This window comes from Lampris incognitus, chromosome 14 (assembly GCF_029633865.1).
Source record: "Lampris incognitus isolate fLamInc1 chromosome 14, fLamInc1.hap2, whole genome shotgun sequence".
In the NCBI taxonomy this organism is placed as follows: domain Eukaryota; kingdom Metazoa; phylum Chordata; class Actinopteri; order Lampriformes; family Lampridae; genus Lampris; species Lampris incognitus.
In genome coordinates this window covers 12067952-12090766 of record NC_079224.1, presented here as the reverse complement: position 1 = coordinate 12090766, position 22815 = coordinate 12067952, and the positions used below count along the sequence as shown (strand labels likewise).

General features: G+C 43.6%; 2 protein-coding genes across 4 annotated transcripts in view; both read right to left on the bottom strand.

Moving 5' to 3' along the window:
* Window positions 1–16832, bottom strand: part of ankrd12 (ankyrin repeat domain 12) — a 55671-nt gene extending 38839 nt beyond the window's left edge. For 2 of the 3 annotated variants that reach the window (XM_056292655.1, XM_056292656.1), the window contains exon 1: window positions 16066–16832. The gene's annotated coding sequence lies outside the window, so the exon portion shown is untranslated. The remainder of the gene's footprint in view (window positions 1–16065) is intronic. The other variant, XM_056292657.1, reaches the window with a different exon arrangement.
* A 357-nt stretch (window positions 16833–17189) lies between these two features.
* On the bottom strand, window positions 17190–22400 carry ndufv2 (NADH:ubiquinone oxidoreductase core subunit V2). The gene is made up of 8 exons (XM_056293160.1): window positions 22265–22400; window positions 21216–21278; window positions 20160–20222; window positions 19683–19799; window positions 18595–18763; window positions 18067–18176; window positions 17586–17662; window positions 17190–17394 (listed from the first exon to the last, which is right to left on the bottom strand). Exons 1-8 carry the CDS (start codon window positions 22304–22306, stop codon window positions 17301–17303), a joined length of 735 nt encoding a protein of 244 aa, XP_056149135.1. The 5' UTR covers window positions 22307–22400; the 3' UTR covers window positions 17190–17300.
* Window positions 22401–22815: the final 415 nt, after the last annotated feature.

Here is a 22815-nt window from a genome sequence, read left to right as displayed (position 1 = left end):
ACCCCTGATGATTCAGGTAGTCCCCGGGTTACGAACGCCCGTACTTACGAACCGACCTCCGTAAAGCCTATTCTTAAAAAAAATAATAAAATAAAGTTACACAATGGCTCGTACTAACAATCGGGACAATTATAAAGGACAAGGAGAGAGTAATGGAGTATGCAAAAGGCTCTGACCCAATGAAAGCAACAATTACCCCTAAGCAACGCAGTGGTTTAATCATCGAAATGAACAGGCTGGCAATTTGGTTAGAGGATCAAAATCAGCGTAATATTCCTATTACGCTGATTTTGATTTTGATGACTATTCCGGTAAGCAAGACATCAACTGGAATGAGAGTAAGTGTTAACCTTTAATTAGCTTTTCTTTTCTATCTTAACAGTTTATAAATGCTTCATGTTTTTTACACCTATACACACATTCTCTCTCTCAATTATAAATCCTGTACTGTCATTAGATTTATTATGATTACTGCATTATTCATGATGATTTAGGTAAAATATGTACTACATACCGAGACAAACATTTGACTAATTGACGCTAGATGTGAACCGTACGCAACTATTCCGACTTACATACAAATTCGACTTACGAACGGATCTGGTTCGTAACCCGGGGACTTCCTGTGTTGCTGGGCCATGTTATGCTTCAGGAAACCTGAAATATTACACTTGGCACCTTTCAGTCGAAATCGTCATCCAATACTAAATAAAAGCTGCCCTGTTTTTTTTCCCCCCCAAAGCAGCCTAAAGCAGGGTGGGTGACGCTTCCAGAGACCACCAACAGTCAAATGACCATAATAACCAAACGCACCGGTGACCACCAGGAAGTTAAAGCCACAGGGAATTCCCAACTATTGGGTTCCATATGAGGAACCAGCAGTCTGGGGTGTGGAGTTATCTTCAGGGGATATGCCGTGTCACTTTTCATTATGGCATATTCGACCCAACTGTCTGACGGGATGTGACAGGTCACATCCCGTCAGACATGATGAAATGTCAATCTGATCACAGGCTTCGCATGTGGCCCTCCATGCTGTGCCTAAGCCCAAAACAAAACCCAACGGTACAGTGCAAAATTGAAGACAGATTTCTGGATAATGAGGCTTTGAGCAACTAACAGCTCTATGATGAGTTGATTGGTAGTGGTTTAAAGTCTGACTAGTATTTATGCAAATATGGATCAGTCCTTTTAGATAGTTGATAAGTACAAAATCTGCTCAAGTTTAACCGTGGAACACAATGAATGTGTTTATATGTATTCAAATAATCTGAAAAAAAATAAATGACAGTATGACACATACTTTAGAAGTAGTCATGTAAACAGGGTTATTTGGCCATCAATATTGAGTTAAGGAGAAAATCAGCATGTGTTTTCAAACCCCCTCTCCCCCCGTTTTCACAGGTAGTCTGTCCCCTCACCACTGAAAATAATGGCTTAAACCTGGAAGGCTATTGATGTAGTTCTTTTCTCTTTATGAAAGTAACACCGGCGTTTATCCGACCAATGAGAATTTGGTCGGACGACAGCATAGACCACGGAATATATAAATGGACTATAATATTCATAACTATGTTTTCATTAGTGTCATCACCTGAAACCACAAACCGTGTTTTCGTTAGCTTAGAATGGGCCCTTCATATCTACACAGAGAGCGGGTCCTCATCCACAGAGCCTGCCATGTTGCACCGCCGTGTTTCTGCTATCTTACATGGAAGCTATGACCTATAATTTTACAAACTAAATAACATTTCTAAATCCTAATAGGTCCTGGGTTCGAACCCCAGGGTAGTCCAACCTTGGGGGTCATCCCAGGTCGTCCTCTGTGTGGAGTTTGCATGTTCTCCCTCTGTCTGTGTGGGTTTTCTCCGGGTGCTCCGGTTTCCTCCCATGGTCCAAAGACATGTAGGTCAGGTGAATTGGCGGTACTACATTGTCCCTAGGTGTGAACATGTGCGTGTGTCGGCCCTGTGATGGACTGGCGGCCTGTCCAGGGTGTCTCTCGCCCAATGACTGCTGGGATAGGCTCCAGCAACCCGCAACCCAAATTTGGCTAAGCGGCTTGGATGATGGAATGGAGAGCATAGACCAACCAATCGACCAGTAGTCAACCGCGAGACTGAAACCCTGGTTAGAATATAGGCAATGACAAGTGTTTCTAGTAGATTTTTCAGTAGTCGTTAAGACAGGGCTTTCCACAAGGATGTGAAGTAGCCAGCTAGTCAGAAAAAGTAGCCAAGTAGGGGTCCAGACAAAGAAAAATTTTGGCCGTGAAAGCCCAAATTTGGTGGCCTCTAGCACACTCTGATGCAGCTATTCTATTATGCTAGGAGGGGACGGCTACATTTTTGGTGTGTTGCTTTTGTGATCATTTTAACGTATGTAGAGTCTTTGTGCGTAGGTCTTGCTGACTATTTGGTGCTAGCTACATCCCACCAGATAAACACTTCCAAAAAAGACAACAGACGGAGGGAGATTCTCTTCCATCAACTTTAGTTGGAAACTTGTGAAACTGTAACACAATATACTAGACACTGTATCAGAAATGCATGCAACATTACAGCTAGCAACAGAAACGGACATCACGGCCAACATAAGAATATAGAGCTAATGGAGCTAGCCTAGTCTAACTTAGCTACATAACAATTCGGCTGAGTATATTAATATATTTGTTAACATACAAGCTGTACTCACAGACATTGCTTTAAGTTGGCAGGAAAATTTAAAAAAAAACAGTGTTGAAGAACTGCAGAACTGACGACTGCTAGAGACGAGAGCACCAGCGTAACGTCACACTGGAGTAGGGAACCTTGCGTGCATCAATTTAGACAATAACCAACCATGGCTATATACTACTACAAGAGGGCGCTATGACATGAGCTAAACATACAGCTACACTCATGAGGCAGAACACTTGAGTACCCTGAAAAGCGCTCTATAAATAAAATGCATCATTATTAATACATTAACTATTCCACCATATACAGTGATCTTAACTAGTGCATATTTTAATGTGCTAGCCTACCCAATTGCAAACATGTAGTGAATTATTGTACAGGAAAATCGGGCTTATTGTACATTTTAGTCCACAGTCTGTAAATAGCGACTAATATTTAAAACCATGCCTATTCCTGACTGATCAGAACTTTTCTAATTAAGACTCTTTACACCATATTTATCTTTTTTATTTATTTAATGACACCTTCACTGTAAAGTTTATCAAGACATGCCACAATGACGGTTATTGTATTGTTTTATTAGAAACAGAAATGCACTCTTACTCGAAGAAAATAAACAAGGTTATTTTGAAGGGGAACATGTTTTTAATCCCAAGCCTTATCTTGCCTATCACCATGGTTATTATTATTATTACTACTACTACTACATTAGTTTGCATAATCTCAGAAGTCACTGGGCGGCGGGCGGGGAGACACCCTGGACAGGCCGCCAGGCCATCACAGGCCCCGCGACCCTGAGAGCAGGATAAGCGGTTTGGATAATGGATGGACGGATAGTTTGCACAATTGGGCAATGGCGAAAAATACAAACGTGTTCTAGGACATTTTCAACTGTAAAATGACAGTGTGAGGCTGAGGCACAGCATCCGTTTTCCTCATATGACGCAGGCCTGTTACTCTGACAACGTTACCCGTTTTACTGCGTTTGCAATGCATGTTAGAGATGGCCCTGCTGTAAAAGGCGCAGTGTAAATAAAGATCATTCATTCGCTCAATCATTCATTAAGCTCATAAATGTCTGTGCGGCGTATAGGGAATATGGAGCGCTTTCAGTGGACTTTTTAATACTTACTACCCAACTGTCACATTGCTGCCATCGGTGTTTTCCGACGTAGCCCGTCTAATGACGATGTCCCATCTGTGCAATCAGCGCAATTCTTAATGTGTTTTATCATCAGTTATTCTGCTAATATTTGTCGAACACTGAGGACAACTCTCCATGACAACTCGCCGCTCTCTACTCAGCAGGACACAACCTCTCAGCTGAGCGTGAGTACACACACACACGCACACACACACACACACACACACACACAGAGCATATGGGGGCAGGACTCGCATTGTTTTGAAGCGGTGGCATGGTGGCGCAGTGGTTAGCGCAGTCGCCTCACAGCAAGAAGGTCCTGGGTTCGAGCCCCGAGGTAGTCCAACCTTTAGGGTCGTCCTCTGTGTGGAGTTTGCATGTTCTCCCCGTATCTGCTTGGGTTTCCTCCGGGAGCTCCAGTTTCCTCCCACAGTCCAAAGACATGTAGGTCAGGGGAATCGGCCGTACTAAATTGTCCCTATGTATGAATCTGTGTGTGTGTATGTTGGCACTGTGTGATGGACTGGCGGCCTGTCCAGGGTGTCTCCCCGCCTGCCGCCCAATGACTGCTGGAATAGGCTCCAGCATCCCCTCGGCCCTGAGAGCAGGATAAGCGGTTCAGATAATGGATGGATGGATGTTTTGAAGCAGAGGCTAGTGGTCGTAAATGTACACGCATAGCGAGCTCATTCGAACCAAAAACACACTAAAGTAGCCAGCTGGCCTTAAATGAGCGGTCGGCTATTTGACCGGCAGCCCGCACTTATGGCAAACACAGTTAAGGACGAGGTTAATTGTGATTTTGAGACCCCCTCTGACAGGATCTGTGTCAGCAGCTAATCCAGTTTAAGAACTGCTCTTGTTGAGGATAGCCATATCATGACAGTTACAATTCTGCTTGAATTCAAATGGTTCGTTTCTTAATAAGTAATGAGGCTCGACCATGAATTTTCATTAAACCTTCAATTTTGTGTCTGCGAGGGCCCACCAAAGCTAAATTATTTGAGGTATAGTAAAAGGACAGGCTGATTAAATTTTTAAGAGTCAAAAATGAGAGCGTTCACAGATTCAAATATTGCATTTAATGATCAAATATTCCGTTTGAGAGTTGATGCATGTAAATGCAATCTCTCAGCTGCTCTGACAAGGGATAAACCTTGCAGCATGAGTTTTCAGAAACCCCAACCGTAAAGCTGAGACTTGTCGCCTGTATGAATTCTGTTTCCACAGCAATACGCTGAATTCTGTTTACACAAAGGTGCTGTTGATGAGGATGTCAAGATGCTTATAAACAGCTCACTGACCTTAACTGGGCCACGAGCTAGAAACTGGAACGCTTTGTGCATACAAACGCACTCACATCCATGTTTATAAAGTCCTCCTGTGGTACAATGATAACAAAGTGGTAGTAATCAATTCTCTTTTAAATATGAACTTTGGTCCACAATCGTCTTAAATGGGTTTGCAACTCTTAAATACAAATTTTCAAAAAAGTTAACCATTAGCCTTTATCTGCAATTCTGTTGTTCACACCATGGCCACTTTCCCCAAGTTGTGGGCAACTTGCTGCAAAAACACAACTTTTCAGATCATTTTGTTCAAGCCTTGGTGGTAAACCCGTGGAAAAGGGGGGGGGGGCAGATATCAATGCAAGGGGCAAATATAGTGCAGGAATACCAAAACCCTGGCGGGGTGAGTAATTAACTGTCCTCGGATCATCTTCAGATCAGCACGAAATCATGGTCGCTGAGGGGGCCGGCGTAAACAGGATATGACCACTGTCTTTGGCATCAGTGAAAGGAGAACAGCCAAGCAGGAAAGAATGCACAACCTCAACCCAAACCCATTGTCAAAAATTGCCCCCCATTCAACACGGGCTGATATCTTTCCAGCAGCTCATTCATAAAAAAATAACATAAACACCTCATTAATAGTCAGATAGCAGGCACAACAGAAAAAAAGAGCCTTGCTTGCATTCCCTTTGGGCTTCCACAATGCATGTAACACCAGCAGGAACTCACAGGCTCATGAACTGTTGCAAATGCACAAAAAAGCATGTGGCTGGTTATCATGCCAACATCAGCACGACCTGCAGCCGTTAGACTCAGAGGTACTGTGCACACACACTCGGCATACCAAACGAAGACAACGCTCCCCGCTCACATTCTGCTGCTGGCAAGGCTAGCACATGTTGTGTAATCAGTAGGCTCCACCCTCACCACCCTCACCACGCAAACACACACACACACAAACACACACACACACATATACTTGCACGGCCTCGAGAGATGCAGATATACACACTCGCCTGCAGATAGGCCTCAGTCTGGTGGCTTTCAGACACTTCACATCATAAACGACACTTGGCGCTTTCACAATCTAGTCTGAATAGCAACGCTCCAAAAAGGCGGCCAATCCCCCAAGAACTCATATGGAAAGTCATGTAGCGCAAATTCTCAAGCACGGTCACAGAATCAGAGATGCAAATTCTCAAGCACGGTCACAGAATAAGAGATGCAACTAAAGGACATTTACAATTATTTTTTTTAATTTTTTTTTGCCTTCAGGGCCCCCAGTTGAGGGATTGTTGAAATCATATTTACAAAGACCACTATCAAATGTTCCAGCTGCATGGCTTGCAAAACAAATGCTGCATTATGGTCACTCAAAGTTATGACTTTTTTTTTTTTTTTTTTTACGGCATCGAAGAGGAACTGGCCTTCACCTTGTCGAGTGGAAGAATGAAATGGGAACTCTTGTGACCGTTTGAGGGAGTTTCCCTTAAGACAAAGACACGTTGTGATCACTCAAAACAAAAAAGGAGGAACTGTGTTTGCAGCATCACGATGAATCAAGAAAGTGGCGCTACTTCAAAAGCTGCTCATTAAGATCAGCCGGGGAAAATAAGATCCTTGAAAAAAATGAATCCAAAATACCTACGACATATAGTGAGGTTAAGAGCCGGTCTGTAAGGCAAATTAGTCCAAATGTATTATGGCCAGCTTGGCCAAGCCTCCCATGCACAAGGTTTGAAAAAGTAAGCGCTCATTTTTGGCCCATTTCTACCAACTCATATTCTGAAAAAGGCAAAAAATAAAAAAGGGGCGTAGGTAAGTAAAGACAGCAAAGATGGTGTAGGTTAGACTGAATGTCGCAGTGCTGTAGTAGAACACCTCGCCACACAACTCCACACAAATCTAACCAGACAGTTCAGTTGGTTAACGCCGGCATCACCTTTTGACTCACCTCATATACATCATTCACCTAACACACTTGGGAACCACGTGTCACCTACGTCACATACATCGTGATGTCTTTGATACGCCCATATTAATTCATCGATTTGGAGAGGGCCGATTGTAACGTGTGGTTTTTTTTCCCCCGGATGTAAGTAAAGCTATTGGTGAAATCTTCTGCCTCCTGCTGTATAATGTCTTTCTGCATGCTCAATAATCCAGGTAAGAAAACCAAAGAAAGTTGAATCAGTTCATCTGGACACAACGTTTATTGAGAAACGTTTCATCACTCATCTAAGTGACCTCTTCAGTCTCAAGTGACGGCAGGTATCCCCACCCTTATAAACAATACAGTGGCATCACCACCGGTTTCATAAGCAAACTGCCATGGGCATTAACTAGAGTTTCAATGGCCATGTGTGCTATTCACAGAGGATTTGGGAATGGTTCCAATCACAGCATTGTAAGATGGTTAGGGACAGATGTAATCTAAGGCTGCGGTTATCCTGTCAAAACCAGGAAGACGCCCAAACAGTGCACCAGCCAATCGAAGACAGGAGAAGGACAACAGCTGCCTAAGCGTAAACCAGTGGTGATTCTGTATGGGGTGGGAGTGTCGGAACAGTTCAGATGTGTATTTTCCAAAACACCGCGTCTCAGTTGTTTTCAAACCCCAAAACATGCTGCACCAGAAGCTGGTCCACCCTAAGGATCGGGTCCCCCGGCATAAACAGAGCAATATAGTGTATGCTGTTAAGTGCCAGGAGGATTGCTGTGACCTGTACATCAGGGAAACCAAACAGACGCTGGCCAAGAGGATGGCACAACACAGAAGAGCTAACACGTCAGGCCAGGACTCCGGTCTACACCAATCTACAGACCAGGACTCCGCATGCTGTGTTGCTATAAAGCCCCTCAAAGCAAATTTGTAATTTGTGATATTGGGCTATACAAATAAAATTGACTTGACCCATCTACAGGCCAGTGGCCACTCTTTTAAGGATGAGGAGGTGCACATCCTTGATAGGGAGGAATACTGGTTTGAATGGGGAGTCAAAGAGGCCATCTATGTGAAGAGGGAACGACCATCTCTGAACCAAGGGGGGGGGGGGGCTAAGAGTACATGTGTCACCAACTTACAACGCTGTGATTGCAAACATTCCCAAATTCTCTGTGAATAGTACACGTGGTGATTGAAACTCTAGTTAATGCTCATGGCAATTTGCATATGAAACTGACTGGCATATGCCACTGTATTGTTTATGCAGGTGGGGACACCTGCAGTCAGTTGAGACTGAAGAGGTCACTTAGATGAGTGATGAAACGTTTCTCTCAATAAACGCTGTGTCCAGATTAACCGATTCAACTGCTGTGTAATGCTTCTCATTTTTTTGTTGTTGAACTTATCATGAGGGCACAGTTCCATCCTAAGCCCACATCAACATTATTTTAGCTTGGAAATGTTTTTTTAAAAAGGTTTACAACCCCTTTTTCTTTTTTTATTGGACTACTTCAGCTTAATCTAGGTTTTGCATAACACTTTGTATGTTCACGTCGTTATTTTACCCCCACAGCATTGTTGAGAGGATAAAATCTACAATATGTTCCTTACAATGCTTGTCATGTTCCACATGTTTACATACATATTTATCAGTTCGTCTAAGTTATATACGCCCCTGATTAACGTCAAACGTCAGAATGGAACATTCATGATGAAAACTCTGAATAAAACTGACAGAAAGAAACATTCTGCTTGATTAACAGACTTAGTAAAACGGGCAGTTTCTTATGAGACATAAATTTCTCAAGGTCCCAAATAACTCAAATTCATCCCCCTAACAAAATTATCAAATGCGAAAGCAGCAGATTACCCCCAATATAATTCTACATCCTTGTTCCTGCTTTACCGGAACTTCAACAATAGTCTGCTCTTTCGCAACTAAGTTCAAGTATTCAGGCTTTCAGCTATATTAACCATGGTGGTATTTTTACGTTGTGGATGTGAGTAAACAGACAGCGATGTTTTAGATCCTACATCCCTCTTGCCAGTAGCAGCAGCAATAGTTCAAATGCCATGACATCACCTTTGCATGCCACTGTATAACAGGGTAGGACTTAAATCTTTGAAGGCTAAAATCCTAGTTCCTCGTCAAGCCAGAATTTATCAGCAGTATAAATATATAAACATTTAAAAAGGTATATTTTGTACTCACCTGTACTTAAGCTAATGTCCGTCCTATGAGGATTTCTTGATCAAGAAATAGAAAAATATCTCTGATTACATATTCTTTAAAATCTGCGTGTTTATTAGAGACCAGGCCATAAATGCAGAAACCAGCCAGGTAAACTGCTACTGTCAGACGTTTAAGGCTCATCTAAATCATTCTAGACAAAGTCATTTTCAACATCTAATTTTAGATAGAATTTGTAAGACCACGTCACTGTGAGCTCACATTTCACCTGAAATCATCTGTCATGCAACTCTTGAGGCTTTATTTTAGTCCCCGTCTATACGGCTTTCCCCTCCGCTCTCTGTCTCCCTTACAACATATTACTCGTATGCATATTGCTGGATCACAGCGACTACACAGAGCTTCGATCACACCGACAGTCGGAACATGCGAAAGCAGATTTTTGTGCATCCAGAGGGAGGCTTTCTACTAAATGCATCCTGACATGAATGGATGACAAAAGCTACAATGTAACAAAAAGAGTAAAAATTCCACATCAAAAAAAGAATAGCTCATATTCCATGAGTATTAGGATATCTACCACATGCTTGACGCCGTAAGGTCCTTCAGAGAGGCATCACACTGCAATACTTGGCATAACAGCTACCAAGCAAGCAGAACAGGAAACAGTTTTTCTTTGATATTATGCAGTGACTGCAAATAAGCTGAAAAATCACCAGCCACTTTCACCATTTAACCAGCCTACTGGATTCATGTAAGAGAAGTCTCCACACGGTGATTCGAAGTGGCTGGTGGGGTAGAAAAACACATCAACTTCATTCAAAATACACAAGCCACAGGCTGTTGACTCATGTCAGGTTTCCTCTCATACCACCATGCTAGATAACACTAAATCTCATGAGGTAGACTGCCGCCATTAAACTGGCCCATCTAGAGATTTAATTTTAAATTTGGCATGTATTTTGTTCTGGAATTCTGCTTTACCTTAAGGTTTTACATTTATTATTAGTCTTTAATGCAGTGAATTGACAAAAATCCACATTTCAAATATAGAAAATATCCCTATCATAACCACAGAGTAGCTTTGTAATGCAACACACATGAAATTGTTTATTCTTTAACTTGTTCTGGAACGGATTATTTGAATTTGAACTGGTGACTCAATTTGGACTGGTACTCGAGTAGAGGGGACTGGAAACTAGACTTTGACATGATGTCAAACTGAAGATGTCACTTAACTGAGTGATGAAACGTATCTGTCAATAAATATTGTATCCAGATGAACCGATTCAACCTTCTTTGACATGACCTTAAGGGTACTAGTCAAGGGTGAAACTCCATGTTCACCCGAGTGTCCCTGACTACAACATTGCAATGAATTACAGAATGTGAAGCACAGACTAATGATATCAAGCCTGAAAGCAAAAGATTTATACACCAAGGCTATGTCCACACTATACCCTGAAATCAGGCCCAATTTTGATCCCCCCCCCCCCACACAGAAATAAATCTTTTCAATTCCAATTTCTAACCATTCCATATCTGGTCTAGAGCTAGGCAATATATCAATATTGTGACACGAGACTACTCATCCCCAACCCGGAGGGACTAATCCACCATTTTCCGGAAGAGAACCACGGTCTCAGATTTGGAGGCGCTGACTCTCATCCTGGCTATTTCACACTCACTTGCAAACTGCCCCAGTGCGTGCTGGAGGTCGCGTTCTGAAGAAGCCAACAAAACCACATCATCTGCGAAGAGCTGAGATGCAATTCTGAGGTTCCCAAAACAGACATACTCCTCACCTTGGCTGCGCCTTGAGAACCTGTCCATGAAGATCACAAACAGAATCGGAGACAAGGGACAACCTTGGCGGAGTCTGACACCCACCGAAAAGCCTGGATTGGTGGATTGCGCCCTCTGGGTTGGGGATGAGTTGTTGCCTCAAGTGAAGGAGTTCAAGTATCTCGGGGACTTGTTCATGAGTGTGGGTAGGATGGAGCGGGAGATTGATAGCCGCATTGGTGCAGCATCAGCAGTAATACAGACGTTGTACCAGACCATTGTGGTGAAGAGGGAGCTGAGCCGGAAGGCAAAGCTCTCAATTTACCAGTCAATCATTGTTCTAACCCTCACCTATGGCCATGAGCTTTGGGTAGTGACCGAAAGGGTGAGATCGTGGATACAAGTGGCTGAAATGAGTTTCCGCCGTAGGGTGTCTGGGCTCAGCCTTAGAGATAGGGTAACGAGCTCTGACATCTGGAGGGAGCTTGGAGCAGAGCCGCTGATCCTTTGCATCGAAGGGAGCCAGTTGAGGTGGTTCGGGCATCTGATTAGGATACCTCCTGGACGCCTTCCTTTGGACGTTTTCCGGGCACATCCAACTGGAAGGAGACCCCAGGGTAGACCTTGTTGCGGGGGAGAGGGACATCTGGAGTATCCTGCTTAGCTTGCTGCCACTGTGACAGCTTGCTGCCACTGTGACCTGACCCCAGAGAAGCAGCTGATGATGAGATGAGATGACACAAAACTAGATATCATCTGGAATTTTGGCTATCAGAGTATTCTGATACAACTTTAATGTTGTTAATCCCTGATCTTAACGGCTGCATTACAACAAAGCAATACAACTTTCTGAATTTTGTAGACTGTTTAAACTGAGTGAAATTAATAATGAGTGGCTCTACTTGCTTTATATCCACGTTGAAATGAACAATAAATGTCTCTACCTGCTTGGTCATCATATCCACATTGCTAACGAATATTTCTCTAAATTCTTGTACACACGGCTTGTGGTCAGGCATCCCTACAGACACAATTGGCCGTGTTTGTGGGTGGAAAGCTGGATGTGGGTATGTGTCCTGGTTGCCGCACTAGCGCCTCCTCTGGCCAGTTGGTGTTCCTGTTGGGGGAGGCCTGGCGTGATCTGCCCACGCGCTAGGTCCCACTGGCGACTCCACATGTATCAGAGGAGGCGTGTGGTAGTCTGCAGCCCTCCCCGGATCGGCGAGGGGGGTGCAGCAGCGACCGGGACGGCTCGGAAGTGTGGGGTAATTGGCCAAGTACAATTGGGGAGAAAAAAATTTTCTAGTACACAAATATCATACTGAGCGCACCAATAGTCATTCCCAAAATATTGCCACATTATCAATAGAAGTAGTCATTCAAAAATAATGCAATATGATTTTCTCAATAGCGCCCAGCCCTAATGTGGTACAATACTCAGGACATATGGTGAAGTCAGAATTTATGTGCATTTTAAGTCACTGTCCATGGCAATGATTGTTGGAACTGGCACGCTTTTAGAAGCGCTATGGCTTGTCTTTCACAAACTAATCACTTATTGCTTCAGGAAGACTCTGGACCTTTCTATTTGGGGAGAGCATCTATTTAAGCTACACTTAAGGACATGCTGTTTTATTGACCCGTGTCCCAAAAAAAAAAAAAACTTAATGAAAAGGGTGAGTGTGGTCACAAGACATTTGCCATAGATACATGTGTGCAAGTTGTTTTAATGGAGGTCTACTGGCACTGATATCAGACAAATTTCACTTTAAAAAAAATGCATGTAAACAGTGAAAAAGGAATTGAGTATTTTAAGGCCTGCTGTGGGAATGGAGCCCAAGTTCAGTAGGGCTGGGTATTTAGAGGCAGTTCTGACTTCGAACCAGTTCCCATCTTCCAAAAATAAGATTTTCGTTAAGAAGCATGAATTACAGTTGTGTTCGCACTTCGCAGGACAGGTTAAATGCATTAAGCATTAAAAAAAGTCTCAAACGTTTTGGTGAACTGCCGGACCTACATCCTCATCACTGGTTACATCGCATGTGAACATAGCAAGTAGCCGTTTACGACACAGCCATAGCAAGTGCACAACTATTGCAACACTTTGCTATAAACAGACACAGCAAACTTAAAATCACTGCAGTAAATTTCATGAAATGGACGAAACATCTTCAATATAGTGAAGCATTTACTGCAGCATGATTTAAACCCCAAACATGGGCACCATTTTCAACGTTTCTCCCTGTCTTAATGCCCCACATTCAGTTAGTGCTAGTTCCAATAGTGCCTTGCACTCAGGTACAACACACAAAACAACTGACATCTTACGTTTTTCATGGCAAATAGTGAATGATATTTATATCTTATTTTTCTAAGATCTAATTCCATCCCCAGAGACCTCCTTGGAAAACGGGGAGACTCCATTCACCATTGCAATGAGGGGGCAGATGGGCTAGGAAACTGAATGAATGTCACCGAGCTGTGACAAGATATGACATTACGTAGTTACATTCCTTCACAAATGCAGTCTCCCTCATTCAGGTAGGAAAAATGCACAGCCAATACGCGATTAATAGGATATTTATCGATACCCCGCTAAATTGACTGTTTCCAAGTTGTTGTTTTTTTGGATAAAAATTAGTATGGGAATTCTAAAGAACAGCATCCAAGTGTAGTTATTCGAGTGTAATGCAAAACTAAAATGTGTTTTTGTAACATTTTGGTTTCAGCTGGAAAAAAAAACATCATAAGAACCGGTTCCGATAAGAACCAGACTCAATTAAGTGGAGTTGAAATTGATTAACTTCAAATAATGACAGTTCACAGAATGCTGAAGTGAAGTAACCGTGAAAACTTATTATAAGCTGTTAGCCTCATAATTAACAAACCTGCAACTTAAGGTTCAGTGAACCTTCTTGATTAAATGCATTCAAAAGTATCAAGCTTCTTTATGAAAACAGTTGAATTGTTATCCATTGATTGACTATTATTAGATTAATACGGTTATTTGACTTGGAACTACTGGGTTCAAACTCAAATTGTAGCTTTCATTTGCTTTACATGCAGCCGGTTTATCTGCAGTATTCCTCTCAGGTTTCCCCAAATTACAGTAAGGTCAAAAATAAGCAAACTGAAAATGTGTCTTCTCTTAACGTGTGCAGCAATATTCATTTTTTGGGGGCTAAGTCAAATGCAGAAGTTGGCTTTGTAATTATGGCTGTGTTCCATTCATATGAAATGAATAATCCGGAACTGTAATTTGAGCTGCAATTGCTGAAGCCACACAACATAGACGTTAGAGTGAGCTATCATTCAAATATTTTCCTTGAGGACCTAACATTACACGTGGTGTCGAGTAATAAAGCATTAGGAGGCAAACAAACCTTCAGTCACACAATAACCCAACAAGAGCCACAAGCCAAATACTGGTAAATTCTGACTGGTGATTGGTTAAGTTCATCGATTTAACCAGCCAACTGGTAGGAATTCTGAAGTTAGTTGAAAACTTGTTTTCAAGCTGTTTAAGGTGACTGCTGATAGGCCCTACTTCTACCAGCGTGGCAGGTAGTAGGGGGGGGGGATCCAATCTACTGAGCACAACGTGCCTAAATACAATTTCTGCATTATCAGGAGCCAAACCATGGCCCATCCACTTTATGCCACTGGCGAACAAACGCCTCGTCTTTCGCAACATTTGTTAGAGCAGAACGATTCTCTGCACAATTACTCATCCTGGAGAATAGGAGACCGATTATAGTTTTTCCAACAACCCCGTGTAGATTTCCATTTCTGTGCAAGCATGTGCATCAATATAGTTGCATTTCAGCCACATTTCCCGCACGACCGGAGGTTAAGGTGGCTTTCACAAATTCCGCGCGAGCCCGAGGTGAGCACGTTCCAGAAAAGCCAACGATACGCTTGTGAGGACACGTCTACGGCATCTCGAACGTCCTGGCTCACATCGCCAAGGCTTTCCAGCGGTGGCTGAGCGGTCAGCCATGTAAAACAGACAAGCAACGCGCGCGAGCACTCGCGCACGCACCCCCCCCCCCCCCGTGAGCTACGGTGTCACACAGCGTTTGTTTGGTCTGAAGGTGCAGCAAGCGAGTTCGTTCGGGTTTAACAGTTTGAACGTAAAATCGTTTTAAAAACTAGATCCGAGCCCGCTGTCAATTTCTACACAAGACGCGTATACAAATAAACGGTTAACGTCAGTCGGCGTCGGATGACGCAGCTCGCTAAATGTGTATAAAGCTCCGTCATTACAGACCAGGGGATACACGTTGACGAGCGGTAAGAATCTGCTGCGCGACGCTGCGATCGGCTCTGCACCTCCTCCCCGCCCCCCCCCCCCCCCAGTGCTGGAAAAGCACAAGCCAACGTTACCGCGGCGCCCTTACAAAGCGCGTCAGGCTGGGGCTCGACGACGCGACCTGTGCGCTTCTGCGTGATCGACGGAAGAGCAGTTCGAAGCCCGGCGAGGCGTTCAAACGCCGCTGTCTAACGTGGGAGCGACGCGAGCCGAGACAAAAGCTCACACCGCAGCCCCCTCTCGCTTGCCCCTCTCGCGGCGTCCTCCCCTCCCCGGCGGCTAACCTCGCTAGCTTCTTTAGCCGCGGCGCTTCGCAAGCCTCCGCTGCCGAACTGGCTGACTTGAGGGCTATCCAGTTCACGCTGTCCTCGTCCCCGTCGCTCAGCGGCGCCCGATTCCCGCACGCCTCTCGCTCGGTCTCGACTCCCCGACTCAAACCGAGAACAGATTACACCTTTAGCTTTGTGGACAGGATGTACACAAATGTGTGTAACGCACGTGGCACATAAACTGTTACCAAGCCCACGCCAACGCATAACGATCCGTTTTCGCACGCAGTTGACGTCAACGTTAGCCCGCTAGCACTAGCCCGCTGTAGCGCTAGCCAGATGGCTAACTGGGATTTTTTTTCTCTCTCCCCCCTCCCCTCACACACACACACACACACACACACTATATTCCGAGACAAGCCAAATAACACGCCGCGCTTTAGCCTTACCTTTAAAATGGACCCGTGTGTTCTCGCCGAGGCATCTGGACGCGGGTGCGATTGAAAACTGCGCGACACGAACAGTTGTCTCCCGAGCGTCGGACGTCTACCGTGGCCTACGACCGTATGACGTTTACGACTGGTTTTGAAAACATCCCAGTCGCCCGTCGTCTCCAAGAAAAACCCAGCAAAACACGCAGGCGCCTGTTCTCATTGGCGGGGGCGGGTCACGTGGTCGCCCGTGCCCCAGCGAGCTCCGGCGTACGTCTGCCGGGTGGTATACGTGGGTATGTGTCGGACGATCTGTCTTCCGCCCCGGTGCCGCGGCGCGTTGAGCCGCGCGGTTTGTTTCACCGAATAAAATGACCCGAAGCCTTTCCTGTGTTAGCGGGCAGTTACTGACGCGTCGTCCGGCGGTGAGTATTTAACGCGTGAACTCAGGCTAAAGGTATAGTGTGACAAGAGCGGGGCAGTAACGGGCACTTGACGTCATCCTTTCCGCTGCTCCGGCGCGGTCGGTGGGAACGTTCTGGAACATGACGAGGCCTCGGAGCGGAGGCTCTCCGCCTCCTGCGGAGTCTGGGTAGTTTTATCACCAGTGACAGTAACGACGTCTTGGGCGCCTGCGTCTCTCTCCACACGCCGCACTGGCCGGTTCTGGAATCGGTGGCGCAGTAACATTTGTGTCATGATCGACTCTGAGCGCATGCGCCGTGGTGCAGACTATGTTGCAGAGCAGGCTCGAAATCGCCTGGAAGTCGGAGTGGGGGAGGGGCACCGGCTAGACATGAATAAGCCGCTGGGGCGGGATGGAAATGACAGGAGCAGTTGTAAGAACGGAGTAGTTTGGGGGGGGGGGGAGGGGACTGTCATTGAAATGGTATTGAGAATTGAAATGACCTGTTCTGCTTCTCTGTTCCTTTGCAATACAATGTCATTTTGTGTGTACAATGTGCAGGCAAGCCACGGTTCATGCATCCATTCATTTTATACAATTCCGTGTTGCCTGTTCTACAAACATTGCCAGTATGATTTGTGACCCTTTTGTCCGACATTTCCTCCAGCTAGGTTCTAATAATCTGTGATCCATAGCATTTGTAAATTGTATGAAATAACATATTATATTTGAATTAACATTCTGACACATTGCACATTGGTATATGAATATTTTATTTACACAAACTGTTTGACTTAATACATTACAGATTAGGGTTTGGGTTGCTTTTGAAAAAGCTGACCAATCCTCACAGGTCTGGTCTCACACCAAAACCTGGCCCTGGAGGAGGTTCTGTCAGGCTGGTCAACCCACCTGCTGGCTCGCAGGAGAAACGCCCTCCCCTACAAAAAACAAGAATATTTTTTTCCAACACAACCACTGCATAATCAGAAGAACATCTTGCAAAATTCAAACATGAAGGGTGACTTTTAAGGGTGCTAAATAACGCTAATATGCCAGTGTTTTCATCTTGGAGGTTTTATAGGAAAAGACAAGTGTATTAAGATGAATCAGGACAGAGATTTGTACGTACCTAGGTCCTGGTGGAGGGATCCTGCCTGCTTTCAGTTCATCTATAATATCCTCCATATCCTTAGGGGTTAGGTCCTCCTGGAAACAGGAAGAAATCAGGATGTTAGAGCCCAGTGGACTGCTTTTCATTAGGGGAAACATCTCATGAGCTGAAATATTGCATAGGTCTGTTCAGTTTTTCAGATCCTCTCCTATAAGGACATTCTCATCCGATTAGAATCAATGCTAAGAGAGGAAATTGATAAAAGAGGAAACACTTGGATCTTCTACATCAGAGCAACTTATGTTTATGACTGTTTATAACAATAATAATTTAAAAAAAAACTTTTCAGGTGTGATATGAAAGTGGTGCTTAAACATTCAGGAGGTATGAGGTTTTCTTTTCCAAGCATTTACTGCGAAAGGCATTTCAGCTTAACCTAATTTTATTGATGTAGTGATATTGCTGTCTGTAAAGAGTAGTCGAGAATTGGAATACTCACATAGTAGTTGTCATTAATCTGGACCATTGGAGCATTCACACAAGCACCCAGACATTCTACTTCTATTAGTGTGAACATCTTGTCTGGTGTGGTCTCTCCAGCCTTGATACCTGTGCATAATAATTAAAACATGTATGTTTATTCTTATCTATTTTGACAACCAGCCAACAGGTAAAGCAAGAAGTGCGCCCTGACAGTGGACATTTGAAATACAATGTGCAATCATAAAAGTATAACCTCACATTGGTTGATCAAAAGGATCCAAGAGTTATGAGCTTACTTTATTAGATGTTAAATGCACTGAAGCAGGGCTATTTGTCTTGCCAGTAAAATTAAACTGGCTTCAAAACATACTTTACTTCATATTTGCTTAGGCCTAACCTATACAGTACACTGTTTGAAGACCAATGACAACTGTGTATTTTAATGTTTGTTCTCAATTTCTGTTTACCTCAAACACACAATAAAAAGGATCTTTCTTAGCGTTCTTAGGCTCCCTGTTGTTAACTGAAAACGTCGCTCTCTTACCTAGTTTACTCTGGATAGTCTCCAGAATGCTGTCCGAGTTGCAGAGCATGCAGGGCGTTGTTGTGCATATCTGAATAAAGTATTTTCCCACTGGCTTACGATTGAACATGGTGTAGAATGTTGCTACTTCATACACTCTCATGGGAGCGATTTCCAGCACCTCTGCAACCTGAGGGGGGGAAGCAATTATATACATTCAAAGAGGTTCTCTCAAAACAGTAGTATGCAGATATTCAATTCAATTCAAAATTTTATTGCAGACTCAGGGTCCATAACAGACAAAGACAAATAGGTAAGAGACAAACCACAGACAATACAAAGAGTAAACACAATAAAATAACATAAATGGAACAAATCAGTGTCTTATAAGAAGGCAGCTATACCAGTGGTCCCACTGCCGGGATTGGTAGCATGTGGCGCTGAATCTTATATTAGTTAAACCCTTGATGATTACATTATCAGTCATTGAGCCGGCAAATAAATTTATACATGCAGCCACAAACATTTCACTTGCACTACACCATCTAGATCTTTTTAGTAGTATTCTCATAGCATCATTATAAGCTACTCAAAGCCTCATTCTCAGCCAGATACTTGTCTGGGTGAATGGTCATTCACAGAAGTGTAGCTTGACTGACCCTTTTGTGACTACACATATTTGCATTTATGAGATTGCCATCATTTAGTGATTACAGTCCAGTACCACTGCCATCTGGTTCTGTTTGCGCAATGTTCTTACAAACTATTTCATGCACGGGATAAGTATATTTATTCCTTTTGGATACATCTGTGTTTTCTCAAAAGTTTTCTGCAAGTCATTGCAAGTAACCTCGCCATTCCTAAAAAAAAATGTTGCAATAAAGAAAATTCATCATCTGGCCCCAATACTCACAAAAGCAACTATAGGGCTATTACTGCAAAGCTTGTCCACATAGTTTATGAGATGGTATGAGAATTTTTTAGATTTCACAGGGACTAGAACTATTACTGGGAATTGGATCAGAAGTGAGCCCAGTCCCAGAACTGACAGAAAACACACTCCCCATTGCTACAAAAAAAGAAAAAAAATCAAGTTGAGACCACTGTACCTTGTTCATGGCTGAGATGGGAAGCCATCCATGCTGCCTCTGGGCTAAATCCAACACTGGGATTGTGGCTGCTTGCTTGTGTCCCAACGGGTACATTGAAATGATCGCCTCAATCCTCTATGAGAGCAGCATTAAAACAACATTATAGGCAAAAAGATGTAGTTAGAATGAGCTGCTGATACCATTCTCTTGAAGCCCCTAGATCATGAGGATTACAATTTGAACGTTTCCCTTCATAACAGTCTGATCCACGCTTCATTGAGTTTTGTGCAGATGATGATTTTATACTTATCTGTTGTATTAACTTTTTATTGTCTACCCTGCTTTGTTTTGACTTTATGCTGTCCGATACAATGCTTCTTGTTTTTTTTTTAACAGTTAAGGTAAGGTGTCCTTGAGTGCTCTGAAAGGCGCCCACAAATAAAATGTGTTGTTGTTGTTAACAGATACACTATTTAGCTCAAGAGTCAAACTCACCTTTTTGTTCTCCTCAGTGAATTCAAAAGGAGTGTCAGGGTTGTTGTCAGGTGTGTCCCTGTGCTAAAACGGAGAAAGAGAATTGTGTTCAGGAACAGTAAATTTAATTTAAATTTAGTTTAAATCTTTTCCCGAAACATCATCTGTCTGTTGAATTTGGATAATATTTGTGACGGTTTTCAATACTTTATACAGGAACTGAATCATTTTCTATTCAACAACAATCCCCTTCGAATTGCACCACCACGCCTTGATAAAACACTTAATAAAATATGAATAGCTCAATATGTAAGGCCGGAGGGGTAACAGGTACTTCTATTCATCCATGAACAAAAATGTCACCACAGAAACAGCACACAAGTTTCTGTCTCTACACACTGCCCCCTTGTGAACAGTAAACGTCACCCCAAGTGTCTTTAAAAAAAAGCGTTATAGTGTGACATTTATGGCCTTCATGTTTAAACAGAATTAAATCAAAAGGCAATATTACAGATAAAGTCAGTATTCAGTCAATATTCAAAATAAAGTTAATGTTCAGCACAAAATTATACTTTTCACTAACTTCGACCAAAGACGTCATTATTATCAAGGGAATGTAACCATGGCATGTTTCCCTTACATGAGCGCATCACAACATGTTTTCATCACAACAGTTTAAGTGTAGAAAACCTCCATCGATGCAGATTCACTGGGATAGTTTGGGCATATTCAGCAGATCAGTATCGTGATGTGTGTTATATCTGGTCGGCCATTCCACGATTATCCTTGTGTTCTGTACCAATTTTAACAAATATGACTGCCACCAAAATTGCAGGATGTAGATTAGGATCTCACTAATTGCTGTGTACTTCGGGGGTAATGCATCACAAAAACCATGTAAATTCTATAACAGTTTCCTAATACTATGAACGCTGATCTCTCCTCAATCCCAAAATTATCACAAATTATGGGTTGCACACATTTGAAATTCAAAAAACATGCTCCAACTACAATCTGCCGGCCACTCTCAATGGCAGAATTCACCTGTGGACCTTTGGCATTGAGAATGGGACTTACCACAAAGATGCCCCCAGCTCCTGCCCGTGCAGCGGACCGGTGCAGACTCCTCACCTGCCTGGCCTGTAAATACAGAGTGACAGGGAAGGAAAGGAGAAGCCTTAATGGAATAATGACAAGCATGAAAATGAGAATGCAGTTCACGTGTTAGTACAACACACTTTACATTTGTTTCATTCTAGAAGGGCTTGACAGCATTTCAAATTCCTATTGCCGGAAACATACGATTACATATTGTGAAAAAGCAGCCACATGGTTGTTTATTAATACTTGTTTCCACCGCCTGTGAGTGAAGGGGGGGGGGGGATGTAAAGCATCTTGACAAAAACCCAAATAAACATTTTGTCTGGGGGGATATTCCTACAATCTTCTATCGGGGTGATTCTTAGAACAGTTTAAAACCACACAAGCTATACACACAATTATACCTCAAGGTAAGTTCGCAAGTCATATCCCAAAGGAAACCTGTTAAAAAATGAGGCAGCATCACGTTCATCAGTGCTACGACGTGACGTAGGAAAACTTGGGACCGTTCACTCTCCTTGCACACGAACGTACATTGGCCCCCGCCAGGGACCGGGGCTTGATCAACCGACATCGACGAGTATTAGATAGGTGAACGGGATTTCTAAAACAACAACTGCGCCCGTATCTATAGACATGTTCATTAATTACGTAACTAATCGGCCTTTGTCACAAAATACCACAAAGCTTGTAACGGTTTCTTCCGCTAGCCGACTCCATTTGCTAGCGCTGGAACGGCTTACATTGCCGCGACCTTATAACGGTCATCCGTCAATTCTTAGCGTCCGTTAGCCTCCAGCGGTTCTCTCATATAGGCGTTTTCCCATGCAACGAGTTACATTTGAATTGAGCATTTGGCGTTCAACAGCTACACGGCGAATCGGCTTGCTAATGCTAGCCGCCGTTAGCGGCCTCCGCAGCTTGCCCTTGTCAGGTGTCATAACGTTCGCATCCGACTGAACGTAAAGTTACCGGTCAGGATTCACAGTGACAACACGTTAACGAGCAAAGGGTCAAACTTATACCGTTTGCGACACAGCGGCACGAACAGCGGAGGACCAAAACATCTCGGAAAGCCTGTCGTCCCGACTCCCTTCACGCTACCGCGGCGCCACAATGGCCGGCGTCAACACGATCGCGATCACGCTCGATTGAGAGGGTCTGGCGTCTTTACGCAACGTCAAGTCCGCCACCAACTCAATCGATCGCAGATCGTGAAAATGCGCCCGAGAGGAACGGTTTCCTCTCTAATTGTGTAACTTCCGATCTGGTGCACGTCGCGCGATTTGTGTGGAAACCATTTCTTATTTGCCGCGTCAATTCATATTGCAGAGGAATTCGCTACAATGTGACGCTTAAGTAGTTATTGTGAAAGGAGCGATCATCATCGTCATCGCTGCTATACCGCGGCCATTCAGTGCGCCTTGACGTCAAATTCCACTGTATGATTGGAGATTTTATATTAAAAAACAAAACTACTTGAGCACACGAATGGGTTCATGTCATCTTACACGAACACGTTATGGGAAATAACGTGCACGTTTTCGTTTACTCTCTTCGCTTGTTTTGTCTCGAA

Coding starts and splice junctions, on each gene's coding strand:
- ndufv2 (XM_056293160.1), bottom strand. CDS start 22,306: ATGTTTTGGTCCTCCGCTGTTCGTGCCGCTGTGTCGCAAACG. Junction 18,764..19,682: donor CCATCTCAGCCATGAACAAG/GTACAGTGGTCT, acceptor TCCCCCCCTCAG/GTTGCAGAGGTGCTGGAAAT. Junction 18,177..18,594: donor GACTATCCAGAGTAAACTAG/GTAAGAGAGCGA, acceptor TATTATGCACAG/GTATCAAGGCTGGAGAGACC.